The sequence below is a fragment of the Rhipicephalus microplus genome, chromosome 6 (assembly GCF_043290135.1).
Source record: "Rhipicephalus microplus isolate Deutch F79 chromosome 6, USDA_Rmic, whole genome shotgun sequence".
In the NCBI taxonomy this organism is placed as follows: domain Eukaryota; kingdom Metazoa; phylum Arthropoda; class Arachnida; order Ixodida; family Ixodidae; genus Rhipicephalus; species Rhipicephalus microplus.
Window position 1 is genome coordinate 56611708 of NC_134705.1, and position 23916 is coordinate 56635623.

General features: G+C 44.9%; 1 protein-coding gene across 1 annotated transcript in view; it reads left to right on the plus strand.

Annotated features, from left to right (window-relative positions):
• LOC142765264 (4-pyridoxate dehydrogenase-like) overlaps positions 1–23916 on the plus strand; it is a 97510-nt gene that overhangs the window by 24364 nt on the left and 49230 nt on the right. The window contains exons 4-7 of the mRNA XM_075865985.1: positions 8909–9111; positions 18661–18850; positions 19772–19903; positions 23042–23169. Of these exons, the coding sequence (XP_075722100.1) occupies positions 8909–9111; positions 18661–18850; positions 19772–19903; positions 23042–23169 (653 nt within the window). The remainder of the gene's footprint in view (positions 1–8908; positions 9112–18660; positions 18851–19771; positions 19904–23041; positions 23170–23916) is intronic.

Consider the following 23916-nt stretch of genomic DNA (forward strand, 5'->3'; position numbering starts at 1 on the left):
AAAAGAGTACAAACTAGCATGAGTACGCCATTTAGCGGTTGGCCAAACCCTTTCTTGCTCAGCTGCGAAAATGCTCGAGTGAGCACTTCTTATATAGTATATTTCTCCAGCGTGATAATCCATCTCGTTCATGACAGTCGCATTTCGAGCGAGTGAAAGCTTTATTTTGGCCCAAAAGTGACAGAGACTGAACGGGATCGGTGGCCCCGCTAGCTCAGCCAGGTGGCTCTGCCCAGGATGGTGCAGGGAGGTGGAGTCTTTTGGCGATGACCTGGACCGTCTTTACGACCAGTATTTCGCTGTAGAGTTTTGCGATGTGCCTGAAATCCTCCCAGGAGGTTTAGTCTGACAGTTCTCACTCCGAGTTAGAGGGGCACAACTGGAGCATGTGTTCAAAATTACGGTACTTGTGGTAAAAGGGCAGACAGTCTGGGGAGAGACCCAGGTCGAGTCTGCGCAGTATCGTTGGCGTGACGTATGTTTGCACCTGTACTTGCCGAAGTGTAACTGCTTCTCCTTTGTTCAACTTAGGGTGCGGAATAGAGAAGCCCATGGGCTCTAGTTTATGAGCTGTAGTGATCTCGTAAAACAGAATAAATGGATCCTTGAAGTTCATGCATTCGCTACCCCTCTGAGAGGGCCGCTCTACCCCACTAGTAGACTTTTCTTGCGCTATCCGGTGAGCCCTCTCATTTGCGTGGCTTGTCAGGCAAGATCAGAGATTACCCTATATGAACCAGACACCATGCGATACGTATAAGAAGCACTTTCACTTCGTTGTGCTCCGTAGGTGTGTTATTCGTGATGTGAGCAGCCATAGTAGAGAAGAAGTCGGATCAAAATGACCAGATGGCTGTTCTTGAGTTCGAAAAAATGATGACATTTCTTCTTCGTCCGCGCATAGCGACCGCGACTGCGAGTTCCTCGGCTTCGTGAGTTAATCTAGTGATCACTGCAGCAGAGTTGAATAGGAATTCTTTCTCATTGAGAGCAGTGATGACATGCGCTTTCCTTTTGGAGTACTGGACTGAATTGACAGATTGAATAATTTGTGGGGTTTTACGTCCAAAAACCACCTTATGATTATAAGAGACGCCGCTGTGGAGCTCTTCGAAAATTTCGACCACCTGGGCTTCTTTAACGTGCACCCAAATCTGAGTACACGGGCCTACAACTTTTCCGCCTCCATCGGAAATGCAGCCGCCACAGCCGCGAATTGATTCCACGAATTGCGGGTCAGCAGCCGAGTATCTTAGCCCGTAGACCACCATGGCGGGGCCACTGCATCGACAGAGGGCCGCTTAGCTTGAGTGCCCGACCTTCCCCCGGGTGTCTCGGCTTTTTCTCGTCCCCGTGTTTTGTTGTGCTCTGGGTGGATGTCCTGGGGGTCGAATATTTGGCTCCTCTTATCTAATGATATTACTGTGTTTTTCTGGTGAGATGAAGAGGGGCTGTAGCCTGGCTTTTGAATTTATCCGGTTACCCGCTTTGGTAAATTACAATCGGCATGGTTGCGCAGTTTGTTGAGCTTCAAAGAGCTTCGTTGCTTTGTTAAGTAGTCTGAGGAGTAAGAGCAGCTCTGTGTTGCTGCTTCTCGGAAGATATGGTACCTGTTTTAGCGCCGTCCTGATAAGGAGGTTGATCTTAATAAGTTCTCTCTTTGTCAGTTTAAAGAAGGGGGGAACATAAATAATGCGGCTAAGGAGGAATGCATGAAAGCCTTTCTTCAGGTTATGCTCCCTCAGCCCCTCTCTCTTGTCGGCAACTCTGTAGATGACCCGGCTGAAGGTGCGAGTGCTCTTCTCGAGACGCCTTTTTCCTCGGTGGTGTTGTTGCTATACTTTCAAATTGTCATGCCGAGAACCTTAACTGAACAGCGGACGCGAAACTGTTTTCCACTTTTGGATTGCTTGCTGATAGGCTGCCCGTCAATATTCAACCATGCTTCTGAAAGCGTTCATGGAGGAGGAATTCTGACTTATCACGGTATAGCTGCAGCCTCTTGCTCATCAGAAAATACTCCATGACGTCGATTGCTCGTTGTATATCGCCTTCCTGATTCTCAATCACAATATGACCCCATCCGGTTCATATGGTGATAGCGTCCGCGTGTGTTGCACGGCCAATGCCCAGGACCTCAGCGAGCCCCAGGGACAGGTTGTGCTTTAAAACAGGTTGTACAATAAAAGTGGGGACAACAGGATTTATTGGCGTGCCAATGTTAACCAGTGTGTATTCTTCGCTCTTGATTGAGCTGATACTGATTGTAGCTTTCCGATCTGCCGAAAACCAGTATAACTAAGTTGTGAAACTTTTTACCGAAGCTCCACTTGGAAACTTCATTTAGAATGTGCTCACGCATGAGTGTGTAAAAGCCATTTCTCAGATTGAGCGCCACTATGCTTTTGATGTCCAAAGACATGTTATCGATTACTGCCAATCCTGATGAGGAGCATCACGTCTTGTGAGGACAGAGAGTTCTCGAAGCCCCACATAATATTATGCAATATACCTTCATCCTCAACGTGTCCGCTAATTTGATTAGGAATTGCATGTTCAGTTAATTTCCCAATGCATCGCGTAATTGATGTCTGGCACAAGCTTACTCATCTCGGGTTCTTTCACAGTTTGGCTAATAATACGACCTTGACTGTTCTCCACCCCTCGGGGACATCACAATCGGACCACACTTGATTGATATTTTCTTTAGGACTTCCATCGCCAAATCGCCAAGGTTTCTAAGAAACTTCTGTGGAATTACGTCTAGACCAGGCACTGACCGTCCGCTCAGGTCCTGCAAGGCATCAACGATCTCCGCGACTTCTATAGGCATACCCAAGGCTGCTTGCGGGCTTCATCTGTGTTAGGATGTAGGATTGTCTCAAGGAATAGCTTTGTTTTCATGTGGTAAGTATACGTCCATCCATCTTTCAGCGATGGTATGTACACTGCAGCTTTTCAAGGTCTTCATGTGCACGAGTTTCTCAATTTCCAACCGAGCTCTTCTTTTGGCTGCTTTGGTGCTCTTAGTAAACCGATGCTTGAGTGGGGCCCATTTGCTACCTTTGCGCATTTTCCCGTCTAAATTGTTGCAGACCTCATTCCATTACTGCGCAGTCAGTGTCTTGGCATGTTGTTCTATGTTCTTGTTCTGGTGGCCTATCTTGGCTCTGAGCTGCTGATTCAGCTTTTGTTTCTTTCATCTTTCTTCTAGTGCGTTCTTTGCTTCTACGAGATCAGCTATATCAAAAGTCCATCACAGGTTCCTCCGGTTCTGCCGAGACTTCTTTTTGTTGCCTTGTTAACCCCTTCTTGCAAATTACTCAAGAACTCGTCGAATGTTGCTCAGGGCCTGTCTTCATTGCTCCTGATCTGGCAAAACATATCCCAATAAATGTAGTGTATATTCTTAACGGGGTAGAGTACTGTGTATGTTGATTCTCGTGATGAAGTGGTTACTACCCAGATCTTCCTGCAGGTTGCCCCACGAGCATTCTATTTGCGCAGAAAGGCTAAGTCTTGAGTGGTATTGCGTTGGACGGAACTGCCTTTGAGTGTCGTAAATCGAGGGTCAATGATGATTAAGACGAACCGTATTTGCACACTTAGCAATTTCGTTCATTCAACGCCATTGTTGGAGTAACTTCAATTTATATTGTGCGCGTTTGTATTCTGCAATAATTGATTCATATGTAGAGTTCATTGTCCCAAAACCACCAATTGAGTTTGAGAAACGCCATAGTGGAGGGCTCCGGAAATTTCGATCACCAGGGGTTCTTAAACGTGCACCTAAATCTGAGCACACGGGCCTACAACATTTTTGCTTCCATCAGAAATGCAGCCGCTGCAGCCCGGATTTGATCCCTCGAGCTGCGGGTCAGCAGCAGAATATCTTAGCCACTATACCACTGCAGCGGGGCTTCTGCAAAGATCAGAGGCTTTGTTAAGGCCTACTTTGAAGCCACTAGGAAGAGCTTCGAAAGTTTCGAAGTCTGTTTCTCCGTGGACTGCAGACGATTAAAAGAGAAATCGGGTGATCCTGAAGCTTCGCCTTTAAAAGTTGAACACGATATCGAAATGTGACACCTAGTGCACCCTTCAACCGCTAAGTGCATACTTATTTATATGTTTTGTTACATACACACGCACGCACACAAACACGCACACAGTAGATAGAACCAGTGAGGGCTATTTTCGCCGAAGGGGCTCGTTCTCGTCGTAACACCTGTCGAAAAAATCTGTCAAAGAGGACTTGAAACGCTTTTTCAAGTAACCGTGGAATGAATTCACTAGAGCGCTTATTGCCTCACAAATTTATCGCCGGAAAAATTTTAAGAATCCTTCCAGTGCGAGTGAAGTTACACAAGGTTTGTCGCATGCTGTAATTGCACTATCTCTTCTCTTGTCCGGACGAAAGTGCTGAAATCTAAGTAGGAAGGGTTGGGAGGGCAGAGAAACTACCATGCCTCGTGACCTTGAGCACTTTTTTTTTCAAATGCGCGGCTTTCTCAGTGTGATCGCGCGCCCACGCATGGACAATTAGCTTTCCATGGCTATCTCGGTAACTTGATTTTTCGGCCACAGACCCGCTGACAATTTTTCGCTCACAACTTATGGGCCCGACAACAGCGGCGCATTCTCCGTGACACGAGCTCTTCAAGGCTGTTGCATTAAAAATTTTGGCTTAGCTAGCGCGACCAGAGATAATTTTAACCAGTTGTAATTACAGGCCTTGCTTGTATGCGGGAGGGGGCTTCTCCACAAAGCTGATGTCTTTTTAGACAAGAGTAGCTATAACACTAGCACGTTTGAAGTCGAGGCATTGATCGGCCTGGTTTCCCTGCAACCCGGAAAAGTTAGGTTTACTAGTCATGCAGTGACCCCGCTTTCTTGTAGAATGAGTCGCGCTAGATGAAGTGTCCTCTTAGGAAATGAATTACAGCTCCACTGCCAAATTTTAGAAAGCTGTGTTGAACTATTCTTGATGTGATAGCGCGAGTGTTATGACTACACTGACACGATTCGTATCAGCTTTGTGCAGTTTTGTGGGTTCGTGTGGCAGAATGAGTGGTCTCGAAGAGGACAAAATTGCTGCTGTTACAAAAGCTCGTGCTGGTGTGGCAGTTCTTGGGTGTGCACCTGGTCTTTTTATGTGATGCAGTCCATAGTTATTCTGTGCGATCGGCTCTTGCAGCCGTTTGAGCATGGTGCTGATGGTACTCAGCATGGTAATACGGCTCTCGCAGCGTCGACTCGTGTAGTTGCCCTCACCAGCTTATACTTTGGAGGTGGTATCGCTGATGTTTGACATGCAGTTCCTAAAAACACCCGCGTTTTCGTCCGACATAGGTGTGACTGCCCTGCGCTTGTGCGTACTTCTAAGTAGGCTTACAATAGCGGGGGGCTACGAATAATGTGTGGAAATTAGTGTAGTGCTCTCTAGTGGGTTGCTAACTTACTTAGTCACTAAGGCTATATATTCTTCTAATTTAAGGTTTAATTCTCAGTTGTTGCACTCCAGGGCAAGTATGCGCTTTTCGTATTCGTTTCGCTTTGGTTGTTTCTTAGCTCTAAACAGCGTCGAGGGCAGGGCCTCTGGTCCAACTCCGATGTTGTTGTCAGCGCTGCTGCAACCACCCCACGCCACGTCCGCCCAAGTCAGCTTGGACTGAGACCGAGAGCGTCTCCTGGATTGGCTTTCTGCGAATCCACCAAGACTGCGTCAGTGACGAAAGCACCTTCGAGAATGTGAGCGCTCTCGAGAACGGGAGTCTCCTCTAGAGCAGAAACGTGCCCTGAGCTAGAATGTCCCATGGAAAGCGAGCATCGCCGTGCAGCAGCTTCATCAGTCCCTTGCTTCTTGGCCACCCCAGCACCCTACGCTTAGTCAGCTCACCATTTAGAGCATCTGTCCTTTTGATGTTTTCCCACTATGTATAGAACACGGAGTAAGATAAGAGAAGAACGCCGACTCTGCTTGTCCACAAGAGACACATCTTGCAACGCCGCTTCGTGCTTCGCGATCAGTCTGCCAGGTGGCGCTACGAATGGAAGAAAGTGGTGGAGGCAAGGCGCTGCTATCGAGCAGAGTAGTGGGTTGGAGCTGCGTCTATCATTGCCAACGGCACGGACGAGCGCTTGGCCGCATTCATGCGTCTGTTCACCTAACCGCTTTGCCGTCTGCTTCGGGCTTGCTTCAACTCTGCTACAAATTTGTTCTTGTAAATAGCGGGACTGATGCAGTTTCTGGATCGACCTTAATACAAGAAATAACCCAAGTTTATCGTTTAACTCCTTTTATTCGGAACAGGCGAAAATCCTGTCAACAAGACAAGTGCCTCACGTGGGCACAATGATATATAAATTGCCCCTACAACGTACATAAACTTAATATATACATAGACCTAATACATGAGATAATATTGCAAAGAGTGAGCTTCGATCTGGGAACAGAGAGTACCTGTTGTCACTTATAGCAGTAGAGCTGCTTGCACCGCTTTCTGCCGCATATTTTTTGTTGGAAGGCGCACTCAAGCTGTTGTCTTTTCTTACCCTTGCCAGGAGACCAACTGAAGGAATCTTCTCGTAGGCAAGACTGAGAATTTATATTTGCTGGGCAAAGAAAGGCACCGACTCTGTATGCGGTTGTACACAAATTGATGTCCTCTCGGTCATCATTGCCTGTGTCTGTAGGTTCCCCCTGATAATCAGCGTCATTGAGTTGAGCCACGCTTATCCCAAAGATGGAACGAATTGCTTCTCGAAACGTCGGGCCCATATTTTGTCCTTCGATTTCAGGGGTAGCACACTCACAGGTATTTTGACGCCACTAATCCAGTAGCAGCGAATCAGATCGGGCCGCGAAGAATCAAATCTTCTTCCAACCTTTACCGTAACCAGGCTTGCAGCCGGGAATAGACGCGTCATTCCTCTCTGTCTGGTTACCCCACGTATTCACACACACATCCGAAGATATATTGTCCCTTCGAGCATAAAGAGGCACATTCAAGACATTTTAAACGAAGGGTGCAACATAAGATGGACCAGTCAACACTGCCTCTTAGGCTTCCTGTCGTGGAAAACAAGCGTACGTCTGCTCTGCCGTTCTTTTTTTTAGCAGAAGTTTTCGTCTGCTTTGTCTAAAGATCTATACTAGTGTTTGGCAAATGTGTAAAAAAAGTGGTACGATGTTTTTACTTTGTATTTCACTAGGAGTATGTATATATACGTGTTGTTTGGTTGTTGTAATGAGGCAGCCGAATAAATGGTTTCCCAGGAGACGACGCTTTAGGGCTAACAGATGCACTTGAGGGTTCAACTGTGCGTCTTCCGTGTAGAACCTGCAATGTGCATTCTGCAGTTGTACCACTTTTCTCTTTCCTTCTTGCTCTTGTGAAAGACGCTTCTCTGGGCCCCACTAAGTCACAAGTGTAGCAGATAACCACCTCATTCTGTAGAGTAAGCATTCCATGTACGTCTATCTGCACGCAACCAACGAGCCTCGGTACGCGTGAACTTGCGGATAGTACAATCACGACTCGCGTCTTTTTGATTCTCTTCACGCCAATCACTGCTGGGTTACGGCTCTTCGCAATTGCCTCGTTTAGTTGATGCTTATTGATCGACGCATTTATCTTTCGAAGTGCCCCTTCGCAAGTATTTTCCGGTGCCGCTACGTAGACAGATACTTCGAAGGCTCCAAAGTTTGTGTGTAGTCTTTGTATGGCGGCATAAACCTTTGCATTGGTGGTCGTTGGAGTGGAAAAGACGATATTGTTTTGTACTTTGTTCAAGTAAATGGAGTCTTGCTCTGGCTCCTTTGTCCATGAGAGTCGCGGCCATGAACAGAGACTTAGAGTGAATTAGTCCACCCTGCAAGCGTTCACGCTCTCTTTGGGACAGACGAGAACCCTGAGGTGCTCTTCCAAAATTCTGGAGAGTCGGGAGCCGACTACAACTCTTTGAAGGGTCAATGGGGTGTGATTTTGACGTCCTTCTTTCTCGGTCGCATCTTCACTTTTCGCGCCAAACGCAGGCATCGCGTCCTTCACTTGGCGCAGCCGTCCTCGATTACCATAAGCGGTAATCTAGCCCGCGTCAGAAAGATCGTCTTTAGAAGCGTGGATCCCGTTCTCTGTGATTGTCTAGGGCATTCAGCCTAGTTAAGTCAAGCATGAGTCTCACAGGGCCTGGATCTACCGCTTGAAAGTCTTAGTTGTGAGCAGGTCCATTGTCGCATTCGCGCTGAGCCTACACGCGGTCAGGCTCAGCAGCCGATGCACCGTCTTGTTAAAGCAAAATGAAGTCGTAAAAATTGTTCTCACTTAGAAAACGTTCATATCCTCGTAAAGAGCACTCAAGGGACGTTCAAAAAAGTCCAAAAACTCAATGCTAATTGTCATAAAGATGGCTGAAATTGCGTTAAGAAGTGGGAGCCGTAACAGACGTGTCGGCAATCCTCGGTGCCACCTGCGTTTTAGTCGCACTTTAATGGAAGCGAAAGGCTAGAGGAGATAAGTGTCTAGCAAAAATGACACGGGGTCGTGCCATTTTAAGGTTTCGCACATTGTACCTGACGTATTGGTGTGCGTTGTGTCTTCCTTCCGAAAGAGTATTCTTCTTGATGTGGTTGAAAGAGCGTGAAAGCCTGCCGTGCTTGACTTATTCGGCACTAAAGACTTGCCTCACACCTAGGGTCTTCAAGCGCCCCGCAAGTTTTTGTTATCCTAATCAGTATTTTCGCGCTCTCACTGCCACAATTTGAACAAAGTGCACCACTTAGCACCAGAAGAGGGTCGACGCTTAGACCCCTGAGAACTATTGCTGTTTCATTGCGTGTATAGGTTGTAAAAACTATAGTGATCGTACTGCAGTGATTATATGATGCCTCTTTTCTTATACCTTACAGTGGGTGCCGGCACAGCGGGGTGTGTGCTAGCGAACAGGCTGTCAGCTGATCCAAACAGGACTGTTCTTCTAATTGAGGCCGGTGGTGTCGAGAATGCGGCCACGGACATACCGCTGTTTGCTTTGCTGCACTTCCATGGGCAGTTCGATTGGGAATATCGCACCGAACCACAGCAGCATGGATGCTTAGGCATGAATGAACGCGTGGGTAACTTTCCAACCAAACGACACAGTTCGCATATGGTTACAGTACTGTGTTTGTGGAGCACTATGCTCCAACGTATGACAATTTGAAGAGTTTACAGCTTATAGAACATGTAGTTCAAGACGATTGCCCTCACTGAAAAATTTTGCCTTACAGCCACCAATGAGAGGTTTGTGCAAAAGTATTATCGGGGAAACAGAGTGTATTAGACGTAAGATTTTTTATTCCAAAGTAAACAATCAGGTATTGCTAATACTCATATATGACAAACATTACAAATGCAGATAACTTATAATGAACTCAACTGAGTCATTTATCATCTATGAGAAGCTTTTACGGCATACGTTGGTGTAACCACCTGGCATTGCTAAAATAATAGCACGATTGAAGACATGTGCTATCACTGGGACTTCATTATTACATACTTGTTCAAGTTCGTTCAGTAGTCCTCCAACAAGCTATAACTTCGGTAATGTTTTTACCCCCACCCCATCTCACTAACTGTTATCATCTTTGAGTTTGAGCATGTGTTTCAATCTTACATGACCAGCTTTGCGCACACTGTTTATTTTTTCCCATCACAAAGGTATAGTTTTTTATGTAAGTTTTGTATGTAAGAAAGAAACAATACCAATTGGTTCCTTCACTGAAGAATATCGCTTCAGTTCAGAGCATTTCTCTATCGCTATGCCCTGGACCGTGCAAAGGCGTTCTTCGATGTAACATCGACGCTCACTTTTAGGGGCGAAGCTCCTTATGGCATGGCTTGTGTGTCCCTCGTAATACGTAACCACCAGTGGCACATACCCGAAAAAGGTATATCATTTGACCTCCAAGGTGGTGCCGGTGAGAGATTTCTTCTGTGCGTTGTTTAACAATAAAAAATAGTGCTCAATGTACATGCCAATGGCTGCTAATAGGGATTGAGAGACAGGAGCATTCGGCGTTTAGTCAACGCGCACGCTGCGATCCCCATTAGCACCCATTGGCATGTACTATGAGCAATACCGGACAAGAAAGGGTTGCTACATTATACTCGCAGGGTGTAACCTCCTTAGTTTTAAAAAGGTTTAGCGAGCGTTGAGCCGCAGGGCCATGAATACAATGAACTAGTATATACCATGAATGAATTCGAGGTGGTTAAAGGGGGGAAGCAGATACGAAGCGCAAGCCGCAAGAAAAAACAAGCTGAATCCTCCTGTCTCTCATTTCACATTAGCAGCCACTGGCACGTACATTGAGCACTATCTGACAGGAAAAGGTTGCTACGTTATACTCGCTGGGCGTAACCTCCTTGGTTTTAGAAAGGTTTAGCGGCCCCGCCGCGGTGGTCTAGTGGCTAAGGTACTCGGCTGCTGACCCGCAGGTCGCGGGTTCGATTCCCGGCTGCGGCGGCTGCATTTCCGATGGAGGCGGAAATGTTGTAGGCCCGTGTACTCAGATATGGGTGCACGTTAAAGAACCCCAGGTGGTCAAAATTTCCGGAGCCCTCCACTACGGCGTCTCTCATAATCAAATGGTGGTTTTGGGACGTTAAACCCCACAAATCAATCAATTAGAAAGGTTTAGCGTGCATTGGGCTGCAGTCCCATGAATACAGTGAACAAGTATATACCATGAACTCGAGGCGGTTGAAGGTGGGAAGTAGACCCGAAGCGCAAGCCGTAAGAAAGTGTGCGTAAGCCACCTCTCGTTTAGTCCTTGGAATGTCCACTGAATGGCAGTGCTTCTATATGGGAAATATATGATAAAAAGATGCGAGATGGTGAGACTTGGAGTGTAGAATACATGGACGAACGGACACATGGACAGATGCATGGTTGGACGCATGAACGGAAACAGGGGCAGATGCATGAACGAACGCAGGGACGGGCGCACGAACAGACGCATTGACGGACAGATGCTTCGCCCCACTCTCCATCATTCACTCCGTGGATATGCTGCCATTTTTTGTCTGAACTTAAGTAGTTCCCTGCCAACCCTGTTTGGTTCAGACTTAAAATCTGTCCTTAGGCCCGCTCAGTGTGTTGTTACGCCAGATTGTTTTAATAGCACTTTACTTAAGTATAGGAACCAAATGATAAGCTCGTTTCTTCGAATAGGCACTTTTTAATGGTGACACCAATGTATTTCGTAAAACCTATGCAAAATAATGGCATCAACAGCTTACTAATTGGTATCGGTTCTTCATTTATTTGGTAATAAAGATTTCGATAATAATTGCGAGATAATGCTACGTTTTTATCCGCTTGGCTCAAGGGTTGCATTTAACGATACAACAAAGCGCGTCCAATGATTGCCTTTCTTTTGCATTCTGTAAACGCTACATCAAGTAGTTCAGCCATGTGTGTCTTTTAATGTTTGAAACATACATTTTGACTAGAACAGGAGCTGCTACAATGGGTTACGCCGCTCAGTAGTATACTTCGCTCCTATCTTGATTTTTGCAGTATATTTTACTTGAATTGCTCACTACACCACCACAATATGGATAACAATGCTGATCTCATTCTGAGATAGCTTTGTGGAAACTTTTCTACCACTTATTTTTCGATAGTTCTTCCTTGCAAAACCGTTCCAATAAAGTGAATGTGCCGTATCTAATTTGGAGAAGTATACTAGTAAAAAGGTATACAGTTTTTTTAATTCAGACAGGATTAGATGTAGAACAATGTACCCCGAATATGAACTGTACCAAAAGAAAACAAGCAAATCGTTCTTGTGGCAATGTCTACAACCTGGGTCATGAAAATAGATGTTTTAATTTTTGAAGGAAGCGCTTCGTAAGCATCACTGCAGTTGCGAAAAACTCAGCAAGGTTAGATACTTGGCCGCGTTGCTGTCACACATTCCGTAAGCACACAACTGAACCAGGCGAGCCTGATGCAACACACGCACAAGCGGCAACTTACAGAAAAAAAGAAACGTTTGTTAAGTGGAGTACGAAAATTCCGCAGATCTCACGTACCTGAGAATCGATTTTAGCGAAGCATGCGGAGGGAAGGTGACCATGTTGAAGTTTTTTATTGAGCGACACGTCAGGAAATGACGCTAAATATATGAACAAATGTTGCACGAACTGGCATATGTTGAAATATTGCAGGTGTATATATAACCAGTTGTCTGCACTCTCGCAACGATGCCAAGTGAAGCAAGCGTATTAGCAACATCAGAAGCTGACATGAAGCGCTGATGCTGGCGAGGATGCTGGCCCTGGACGCTGCTACATAAAGCAACTTGAGATCATAGCGACTAACCACAATTGACCTTAGTCCAACGTGAAGGCTGTATAAAAAGTCTACATGTGTTATGTTCATAAAATTGGGTAGGCAGCACTGCAACGAATATTGAAGATTCACAAAGATTAGCATATATTTAAAAATTATTTCCAAGACCTGGAATAGTTCCTAAGTAAAATGCTTCACTGCCACGCAGAATGCTTAGGTATCATTTCACGTTGGACCTCGACATTTTATCTTGGCATTCGTCGGGTCGACGCTACCAGTGTCGGGTATTTATTAACGCTCACGAGTTAGAATTGCCTATGTGTGCACTCGTCAATCCTGCGTAGATACTGTCAATCACCAGTGGCACATACCCGTATACCAGTGGCGCATACCTGCCCGTGCGTATGTGCCACAGTCTGGTGGGAAGTGTTTGACAAAGTACGCTACGGGATTGTGGCATTATTCAAGTCTTGACGAGCGTGTCATATTCGTCCAACCATCTTACCATCCCATGCTAATTTTGTTTCGCGCCAAGTGAAAGGGGTTGATTGATGATTGATTGATATGTTGGGTTTAACGTCCCAAAACCACCTTATGATTATGAGAGACGCCGTAGTGGAGAGCTCCGGAAATTTCGACCACCTGGGGTTCTTTAACGTGCACCCAAATCTGAGCACACGGGCCTACACCATTTCCGCCTCCATCGGAAATGCAAGTTAAAGGGGTGACCCCACGAGTGCACCCAAACGTAGGCGGCTGGCTGGCTGGCTGGAGTGATGAATGGATGGAGTGATGAATGGATGGAGGGATGGATAGATGGATGGATGGATGGATGGATGGATGGATGGATGGATGGATGGATGAATGGATGGATGGATGGATGGATGGATGGATGGATGGATGGATGGATGGATGGATGGATGGATGGATGGATGGATACGCTCAAAGTCACCGAAGTTCGTTAAAATATGCTTCGCATTTAAAAGGTATCAATGAAAATGAATTGCACTCAGACGTGTACACGTGCACAGGTGTATCAATGGTAATAACTTTCGAGGTAATGGCTATGATGGTACGTGATCAAAATATTTGAATAGCGTTTGCATGGTTGCATATTCAATAAACAGGCCCTTGCTTTCATTTCGACGCTCAACCAAGGGCTCATCACGAACAGCTGAACAGTAGGACCTGCTCGTGGTTAGCAAACCATTGCTACCATCTTGACGTTGTGTTGGTGTTCTCTAAGTCTGTTCTTTAAGCACCACCACGTTCTGCTGTACGTCTTATCTCGCACACGTTAAGGGGAGCCAGTAGCACATTCTTGCTCGGCACGCGATTGGTTATGTGATTTTTTGCAGCCGCGTCCTTTGGAAGCAAGGGAGTTCCAGCGCCTGCATAGCTTCTCTAGCTTATTTTGAGCCTCAAAATTGACAGTACTGATTGCTGAAGCCCCCATACTTTTTTCTTTATTTCGACATAAACGTGTTTTTGAGGTAGTCGAGGTAAATCTCGTGCTAAGTTAGGCGAATAAGGTGTCTACGCACCATACTTATATTTATCTAGAAAAAAATTATCAATGTTTTATGACGCCTCATTCGCAAATGCCTGGGACGACTGCTGCGCTGGTATAGATAACACCCACCAGCACCTAACGCAGTAGCATACCTCCCCTATTTCATGGTGCCAAACTGGTCTTCATTTCAGACTAGCCCTGTGTTTCTCACCTCGAAGTGATTTTTCCAGACCAAGGCAGCGGCCACGCTCTGTCATTTGCCTGACCACACATTTAGTTCTAGTGACGGAATCTCGGACTGTGTTGGACCTAGAGACCACGTAATTTTAGATAAAAGATGGATACAATTTACCGATGAAGGTTGGTAGTTACCCATTCAGCAAAAGCTCAGTCGTTTTGGCATGGTGCACGAGCGTTTATGCCACTGTCTGTCTGCTACTCTTATTCACTTTAGAGATGCGGTGCTAGAGAGGCCAGATGGTTTTCGGCCAGCAGGGGCTTTCTCTGGCACTCATCACAGTGCCGAGGTGGCCATGTATGAGGCGGCCAGTTTCACGCTTCGATTAGCGGTGCATATCGCGCTGGATGGTACGTGTCTGTATTTTCCTGTTCTAGTGAGGGATGTATGTGTGGGCGTACCATCTCATAAGCACATGTCGAAGATTTCAGTAGAAAAGCTTAATTTTTTTATTGCAAAGTTTTTCTTATTGAACTTCAGCAACTTTGAGCGTATCTATCTATCTAGCCGTCAACGACTGTTAGCTCTCCTGGCAGTTTCGATAGAGTTATTGATACAAACTTGATATGGCATACATGACTGTGGGAAGAACACATTTGACTAGTCATAACATAAAACTTGTGGCATGAATGTCATAAATGTCTTGATATATATGTCATGGTCCTGCAGCCGTTGCGGTTGTTTCGTTGACATGGCATGATAAAAAACTGTTATGGTAAGGCATGATTGCTTGGCGAACACAAGTGACAGACCCTAACACGAAAATCATGAAATGCGTGTCTTGTAACAACATGACTACATGCCACACTGATGATGCGCTTGCGGCCATTTTGCTAGCGTCACATATGCCGTTTTTTTGTAATACGTGACGTCAATGGATGACAAAAGGTGTGTGGCTCGCACAAACATCATAATCATGAGATACGTGTCATGAAAAAACATGACTACATGCCACACTCAAGGCGCCGATACATTTTGACATGTCACGGTGCGCTTGCTCGCCGGTGTTCTTTTTGTCGCGTCACGGCGGCATTGCCACGCCAGGCGCCGGTCCTTCCATATGCTCACACGCACGCGCCGCGCTACGTTGCTTTGACGCATGCGCGTTTTGGCGCGTCTGGCATCCCTCCGTCAAAAAAAGAGAGAGACGCAGTGTTGCCTGAGTAACGCATCGATGCGAAATCAAGTCAAGCATGTCGCATTTCACGCCGGTTGCCGTCTGGCCGCACCGACGGACGCCGGTCGCACCTGTCGTCAGACAATAGAGTGCACACGCTTTGGTAACGTAGCGTCGCTGTGCCCTGTGTGCGCACGCGTTAGTGCTGCATTGAAGTATATATGGCCCTTCATGATGTGCTCGCCGCCGCTTTGTAGGCTCCACATATACCAAATTTGGTGTTACGTGACGTCAATGGATGACGAAATATATGACTGGTGCAAACATGATCATTTTACATGCGGGTCATGTAGGAACATGACAGCATGCCATGCTAATAGCGTTTTTGCAGCCGTTTCGCTAACACCACTTATACTAAATTTGGTGTCATGTGACGTGAATAGATGGCGAAGGTAAACGACACATCCAAACATAATAATCATGACACCGAAGTTGTGTACCGCAATATTTACCTCCACCTCGTAACTTTGTGCTAATTTTAAAGTGGCATATCACAATTTTTCATTCGTGCTTCGCATATTCTCGATTCCCACTGTCTGTGGGATATGCCTTTTTTATAGATGCTATTCTTCGTGAAACGACGGTAGTGGTTGCAGTGCTGCCTACTCAATTTTATAAACATTACATATCTACTCCTTTGATACAGCCGTCACGTCGGGTTAGCGTTAGTTGTGGTTGGTTGTCATGCGCTGAAGTTAATTTATGTAGCAGTGTGCAGGGCCAGTATCCTCGCGAGCATCAGCGCTTCATATCAACTTCTGGTTTTGCTAATACGCATGTCCCAGTTGTCAACGTTGCGCAAGTGCAAACAACTGGTTGTATAAACATTTGCAACTCTTCAACATTTATCTATGTGTACAACATTTGTACATATGTTTAGCGCAATTTCATGACGTGTCGCTGAATAAAAAAATTTTGAACACGGTCACCTTCCCACCGCATGTTTTCGCATAACGTCAATTCTCTAGGACGAGGGATCTGCCGAATTTTCGTGCTGCAAGACAGTTTCCTTAACAATGTCATGAAGAGCTATGAGCACTGAACAAATGATAGCACTACAACCCCGCGCAATGTCACTATTGAAAGAAGGACCTATATGTATCAAAAAATCCTAAAAAAAGCATCGGTGTCAATACAAATAGTTCAAAGTGAGGTGACCCCATGTGGCATGATGATCGTGTTAGAATATGTTACATCAAGACAGAATATGTTACTGTATGTTAAGAATATGTTACAGGATATGTTACTGTATGACGAAGCAATCATATCGCATCGTCGTTCGGTCAATGATGCGCTGATGCCAGATGCAGTACAATTGCACGGCAGGTGCACACAGCTTGAAGGAGGAGATCATTATTACAGTCGACTGAGAAAGGAGTAGATTGCTAGCTCATCAGGTACTCTGCTAGTTATTTTTTCTAAATTTAGACGAGATCAGACATCTAGGTTCTCCGGTGAGCTCGTCATAAGCCTCATTATTATGATCACCATCATACTCAGCCTGTCTGTGCACACTGAAGGCAGAGGTGTCTGTCATGTGCCGCCAATCAACCTCGTATAGTGCTTCGTTTGTCTCCTGAGCTGGTGCATACGCATAATATCAATTTAGGATTTTGTGGCTTGAACTTAAGTGTGACGTAAGTGCCAGCCAGATTTTAAAGATGGCCCGCGTGTTGATAAAAAAGAAAGCCACCGTTTCAACAAAAGGGCGAAGCAATGAATGCAGTAGCAATATATCCGAATGTTTTTTGAAGCAAGGCTAGCAATATTAGAAAAAATAACTATTGCAGAAAGCGCGTTCTTGCTAAGTAACCTAGTTTTTCGGAGCGTGGCCATAGTAGATGACCACAACAAGGCTCGTGCATAGGTACGGCGTTAGTGAGAAGCTCCTTCTCTGGGCAGTGCATGCTGGTCTGGCATGAAGTGCTATACCTGGAGTGTCGACGCTGGCGGCTGTTTGTTATTTGTAGAGCGCATGTGTGGAAGGCCGCTCCAGGTACACTTTTGGCACCGTTTTTTCGGCTTGAGAGAGAAGCCCGTAGAAGATACCTCCTGCTGTGGAGGAAAGAGCCACGCGCTGACCGTTGCCGCAATAGCGCGGCTACCATAGAAGACCTTCCCCTTGTTTGTTCGTGAGATAAACGCACAAGCAGACAACCCTTGACTCGAAAGGCGATGTTCGCTCCACTTAAAGAGGAGGCTAGCGCATCCTTCCCCTTATATACATATACATATATGTGAATGACGGAGGCGGCGACAGCGAAAACCCGCCAAGACTACCCAATTAATTGCTATCACAATATTAGCATAAGTAGGTATTGGCTGCGACCTCATGCAGAGAAGCCCAGCCGGTAATTCACATCCTCGCTAGACTAGGATTGGTTACCTTGGTCCAGCTGCTGAGCACTAACTTGCACATTAATACATAACCAGGCACATGTATCCCAACAGAAGAATAATATACCGATTATACCGGTACACCGAATATACAGCAACCGATTACCGATGCGCTATGTTTAATAAATAAACTGAGCTGTAAATTGTCAAAAAAATCTGGTTCTAGAATGATGCGCAAAGCTCGAAGTTACTTAGCATTGATCCCGGTGTGCAATTTCATATTCTGTTGAAGGTTAGCCGATCTGCAGAAACGGTGGTTCACAGGCTTCGACTTGATACGGCCCAAACGAAGGTCTTCCTGTGCAAAATAAGGAAAGCTGGCTAAGAAAATGGGCTGTTCAATGCGCCGATTGCATAAAATAAAATTTGGGTATACGCCGATTTTCAATCGCACGGCTGATTTAGGTAGGTGAAAGACTAGACTTCGGCGGCAGACTTTAGAAGCTTTTGATATTGTAAATTTTTAAAAATGGCAGCGAGTGTCAAAGAGAAGTCGTTTTTTTCTTACGTCAAATTTGTCTAACTGGCAGCAGAGAATACGTTTTAATTGCCACGTTTCATGGAACAGGACGGATTGCACATGGGCGAGAAGTATTACGCAGCTTCGTAATTTTAACTTAAGAGCAAATGAAAGTCCGGCGTTCGTCCTAGCTTATCACCTTCTTTTTGTGTACGTGTTTCTGTGTATTCTCTGGTACCCCGTCTTTAAAGTTAATGTTTTACGTATTTTTTCAACAGCGAGCATTTATGATTTAGTTACTGAGTACTGTTTAGAGACTTTTCACTTGGTGATGAGCATTGCCCAGATTCAAGATCAACCAACTACTTTAGGTGACTTCCCTAAGTGCTAGAATGAAACCACGGCGTTAGGGAGTATCTATGAGACACGGTTTGAGTGCATTTCTGCATATGCTTTAAGACATAACAAGTCTGGTTCTATCACACTTCTTCCGTATGAGTGAAAATTACGTTTAAATTTTGCAATTTACTACGCAGAGATGTGAGTGGGCGCGTGGTAAGGCTCTCGGCGGCTCGAGCGTGACCAACTTTCAGTTGTTCGTGCGCGGTAACAAGAGAGACTTCGACGGATGGGAGCGACAACACGGCGCCGCGGGTTGGTCTTACAAGGACGTGCTTCCGCACTTCAAGAATTTCGAGAACTACAAGGGGCCCAATGCCAACGGCGGTAGGCACCATTTACATTGCTATGAGGCTTCTGCGAAATATCCTTGTTCCCTTCAGAACTTCACGAAGGCGAGCAAATAAGCTAACGTTTGTATGGCTACAATAGCAGGGCTTTCGCGTAGCTCTCAATATTTTACGCTGGTGTTCTCAATAGAAAATTAAGGAAGGGAAAAAGTAGAATGTAATTTGCTTTAGACGTTTCAACATTAAGGTCAATGTGGAACAAGAATTCTAAATCTCACTTTCATACTGAGGTTTGTAGAGATGTAAGCGCATTTTTACAGACACACAGTTGAAAAATCATGAAGGATTTTAAGTTTTCCATTCAACGTGCATCTATAGCAAATATTGTAAAAATGATAAAACGACCAGCATTCACATGTTTCGTCAGCGAAATCCTTAGGAGATTGACCAGCGACAGATCTGATCTCTCTGGCTTAGTTGAAAAGCTTTCATTGCTGTTGCGATAGAAGGAAGTTTGAGAAGGCACAGAAGAGGCCACTCCTCACCATCACACTCTTTATTTTTCCTGACGACTTTCTGATAGAGGCCAATAATGTTCTACAGAGAGAATGAGGTTTACTGTGTCTGCACCAAATGTTTCAATGATTGTTAGGAGGTTGGTCGGCGCATAATAATAGATTATTCATACAAGTTTCATGTATCGTTACTAATCAACACAAAATAGAATATTTTTCATCACCTCAGTTCTGCCCTTATGAAGCGTGATTGTATACTCAATCGTACTGAATTTTCGCTTGCTATATACCATGAATTGAACTAATTGCAGTAACGTTAGTGCGTTCTTGTTTCGATTGTGCTGATGCACACTGAATGTAACGAATGAATATCTGCAACGTTATAGATAGTGTTTTTAGTTGCTTAAGTTTTAAAGGTTTCTTTTTCTGCGTATGATTTTCAGAGTATCGAGGTTTCAAGGGAGAGCTACCAGTAACAATTCCTGTAACCAAAACAGAGCTTCAGCCAGCTTTTTTGAAAGCCGGCGAAGAGTTAGGCTACAAGGTCGTTGACTACAATGCCAAAGAACAGACCGGTAAGCCTTCCTATGAGCAAAATCTGCGAGAGCATTATGGGCAGAACCGCTAATGTATTTCACCAGGCTGGTATACAAGCCCCGCTTCCCCTTAACACGGGGATAGAGGGAGTTGTTTCACCAGGAATGAATAATGAAAATAAAGGTTTGCCAAGGCCTTCAACAAATGACACCCTCCCCCCCTTGGAAAAAATTCGTGGCTGTGGGCCTGTCCTTCACAGATACATGAAGACCAATCGACTGTGCAGCAATTCATACCTATGCGTCGAGTGCCTCTGAGTAACAGGAACGACTGTCGAAGGCCGTCGATTTGGTAGGCCAATGTGTTGCATGTAAGTGATTGTACAGAACACAGCTGCCACCTACGCAGCTGGGCACGTTAGGCCACCGAGGTATGTCCAGCGTTTTTGTAGGAGTGTTTAGCTAGCGACACAGAGATACATTTATATACAGACATGGTGCAAGAATGCTCCTTGCGTTGTAAAGAGTGAAGAAGGTCCTCCGTGAGTACAGTAACAACGGAAGTATTCATTTCGACAGTTATGGCCAGAGTCTGGCCTTCATCAGGAATAACGGTACATGTTGCTTGCTCGTCTCTTTATAAAACTTTGCACGGAAAGGAAGAGAGCAGGAAAGAGAAAGACAGCGAAAGAGAGGAAAAAGAAACCATAAACAAAAGAAAAAAACAAGGTTCATACTGCTGTCGTAGCACTGTGTATAGACTCTTTCACTGTTCACAAACAAAGGCTTTTAACGACACCCAGTTTTGTTATGTGCCTAAATAGGCCCGAAAAAGCATTAAAGAGAGCCCACAGATTTTTTTACACTTTTTCCCCTTATTTCGCAAAACATATTCATAAAAACTACAAGCAATATAAACTACAAGAAATTGCCTTGAACATTACGCACGTTAATTTTATGTGAAAAACTAATAGAAGACTTTTTTTACCCTTGAAAAAATGTGAAAACATCTTTTTAGTTTCGATGTTACGTGTTGGTAAATCAGTTGACCGGAAGTTTTTTTTGAGGCACAATGCTTGCAATCTTTAGTCATCTATACAACGAAAATAAACTTATTTCTACAGAAGTAGTCGAATGTTTACTGTACATTCGTTGAAGTGAGTTCGCCCAATGTATCTTCATGTTTGGCAGCTATATCACTGCTTGACGTGAAAGCACCTACGTAGACGTTGAGTGATTCTGGCATTCTGGCGACTTACGTTCATAATCAATTATTAAGCGAACCTTCATTCAGAGGTAGGTGCTTGTGGTAGCTGTAGTTAGTAATGCTGAGAGCAGAACCAGGGAAAACGGTGTGACTGCCAGGAGAGCCGTCACAGAATGAATGCCGAACTTTGGCTAAGTTCTCCCACTTGTGGCATGTTAGAGTATGGAACGCAGCTGGTTGACTACACAATGCGCGTTGCTTTTCGAGAGTAAAGCAATGCGCATCTCGTTTACGCTGTTAGACAACAGTGATATTTAGTGGTGTGAGTGCAACAGCCAGGCGATACGAGGAGTTTTCGTGTATACGGATACACTTAGAGAGGGCGGCGCTATGGTTAACGTCGCCACCTGGCGTTGTGTTAATGCATGCAAAATATTGCACTAAATTGCACCAAATGCGCCTAATGAGATGGAAGCGAAGAAACGATGCGTTTAAGAACAAATCGTCGATTTTACAGTTATGATGTCTTACTTCACTTAAGGTATACCACTGTGAAAGGACAGTGTTCAATATAAAAGGAGTTTGTAATGCTTTCAGAGGAGGTGGGTGTGGCTTTGTAGGTAGCGTACTTGCTTTATGTCATTGGTGACAGAAATTTCAAGGGGCCGACTCTATGAAGAAACAATTTTCTTTCCTTTCCATTTGTGAGTACTTTTTGTCGACGTCATTTTCGTGACAGAAATACGTCACTAAATCATTCACGGACCCTGGCATAAAGCACTTCACTTTCCTGCTGAAAAAGAGTGGGGAGGAATTTCAAGAGGTCACAGCGCTAATAAGTATAATCTTCAATGCTTATATGCTTCAAAACATTGCATTGAGCATGTGTTCAGGTGGTGGTACTTCTAATGCAGACGAGGTGTGCCAGTGGCCGGCTACGTCAGGGCCTAGCATTTGGCTGAAAGGCACGTCTAGCGACCTTTCTTACTTACAAAATGTTCATCTCGCTCCTCATTTTTGACCAAAAGTCACCATTGAGGTGTGAATGGCTTGTACTGGATGACTGTGCTGGGGCGATCGGTTGGCGTCTTTTGTCTATTCTTCTCTCTCTTCGGGTATTGTTGTTCCTCAAAAAGAAGGTGCCCCGCGGCTCCGCTGCGGAAAGACAGGCCTTTAGATGGTTGAGATATTAACAACTTATCCTTACAAGGACATGTCGCTTTGATGGTGACGCCGCACGTGGGCACGAGAAGGCGAAAGCAGGCGTTTATTGTACCTACTAGTGTTTTATTCTTTTTGGAAACCCCCTTTGAAATTTTTCGCGTGAACCCTGCGTCCCCCACCACTTACCCACCGTTTTTTTAATTCTGTGTTCGGGGATCTCGTTTTTGCAGTTTGTGGCTGTTTGACATGTCCAAATGAAGAAACATTGACCGAATAGTGAGATAGTCCTCCATAATAATGGTTTTAAGCTTGACAGCAGGGAATGCCCCTTTCCTAGCCACTCCTGGGTGCTTCAAGGCATGATGTTGCGACGTGTGATGGGGCAAGTGTTTATAAATTTTGGGGAAGAAACCAGAAGAACGCAGTGTGTGTGTATAAAGTGCTGTAACAAGCAGGAAGTTGACAAAACGTGGTAAATGTAGTGCAATGTTGCAGACCTAGTTTGCTAGTCTCCCTCACATGATTGTGCTCCTGCCAGGGAAGCTCAGCATGTTCACCTTGAACAATGGCATCGTCGGCATTTTATTGAACGCCGCAGTGAAAACTCCGTGAACGAGAATCGCCGTACATTTTTCTAGCGCTTGCCATCGCACTGTCAATTGTAATTGGAAAAACGTTACATTGGTAATTATTCATACTTATTTGAGTATTTGTTCACTTATGTGAAAAATTAAGAAACTGTGATGCCGCACACGTGTCCAATACATGACAATCTATACAGATATGCGCTGGCACAATATGCGCAGGCTTTTCACCTATGCAGACTAACGTGTTCGAAGGTCGCCGCTGGAGTGCCGCCAAGAGCTTCATCAGGCCAGTGCACAAGGAAAGAGCAAGAAACCTGCACATATCGCTGCGGAGCATAGCCACGATGGTATGACAGCGGAGCCGCAAATAGACTGTGATTTAATGTTGAAGTTCGCGCTAGTTAGCAAATTAGTGGCGAAAGACAACGCAGCAACAAACAATGGTCCAAAGGAGAGGGATGATGACAAGTGCTAATTGTTACGCCTAGGTGAATGTGAATACATATGATCCAGTGGCAATCTTAAGTGATCAATAGTACACTACAGCCTCATGCGATTCAGATGCCTCTTGCAAAATTCACGCGTTTCTGACGCCTTTTTACGCGCCATTGTTAATGACTACTTTCAGTATTTTTAGAACTGCTGGTGGAAAATATTACTTATCTATGGGCCTTAATACCCCCGGGGTCAATAAATTTTCTGCACGTGTATTATTCCGGTGTATCTCTGGCTCGAAAAGGCAATGCCAACACGTGTTCATGTGTCCATGTTAGGTTCATACTGACCCCTCCAGTTATCTGAGATTTAATAAACTTCTTACGAGTTATAGAAAATTTTATCAGAAGGAACAAAGTAATATTTAAGGCTATAGCCTTACACTAATTTCTATGGTCTGAGATTGCAATTTTTTGAGAAGGCCAATCTGTTATTGCTGAGGTTATTTGTTTTTACAGCAAAACTATATCACCGTATTCACCCAAAACTACATGTCTGTCTCTGGCGCTGTTCCTCCTCGAATTATAGTTAGTGCAAGATGTAATACTATTTTCACAGCAACCAGTGGTAGAACTGAAGATCGCACTTCAAAAGAATAT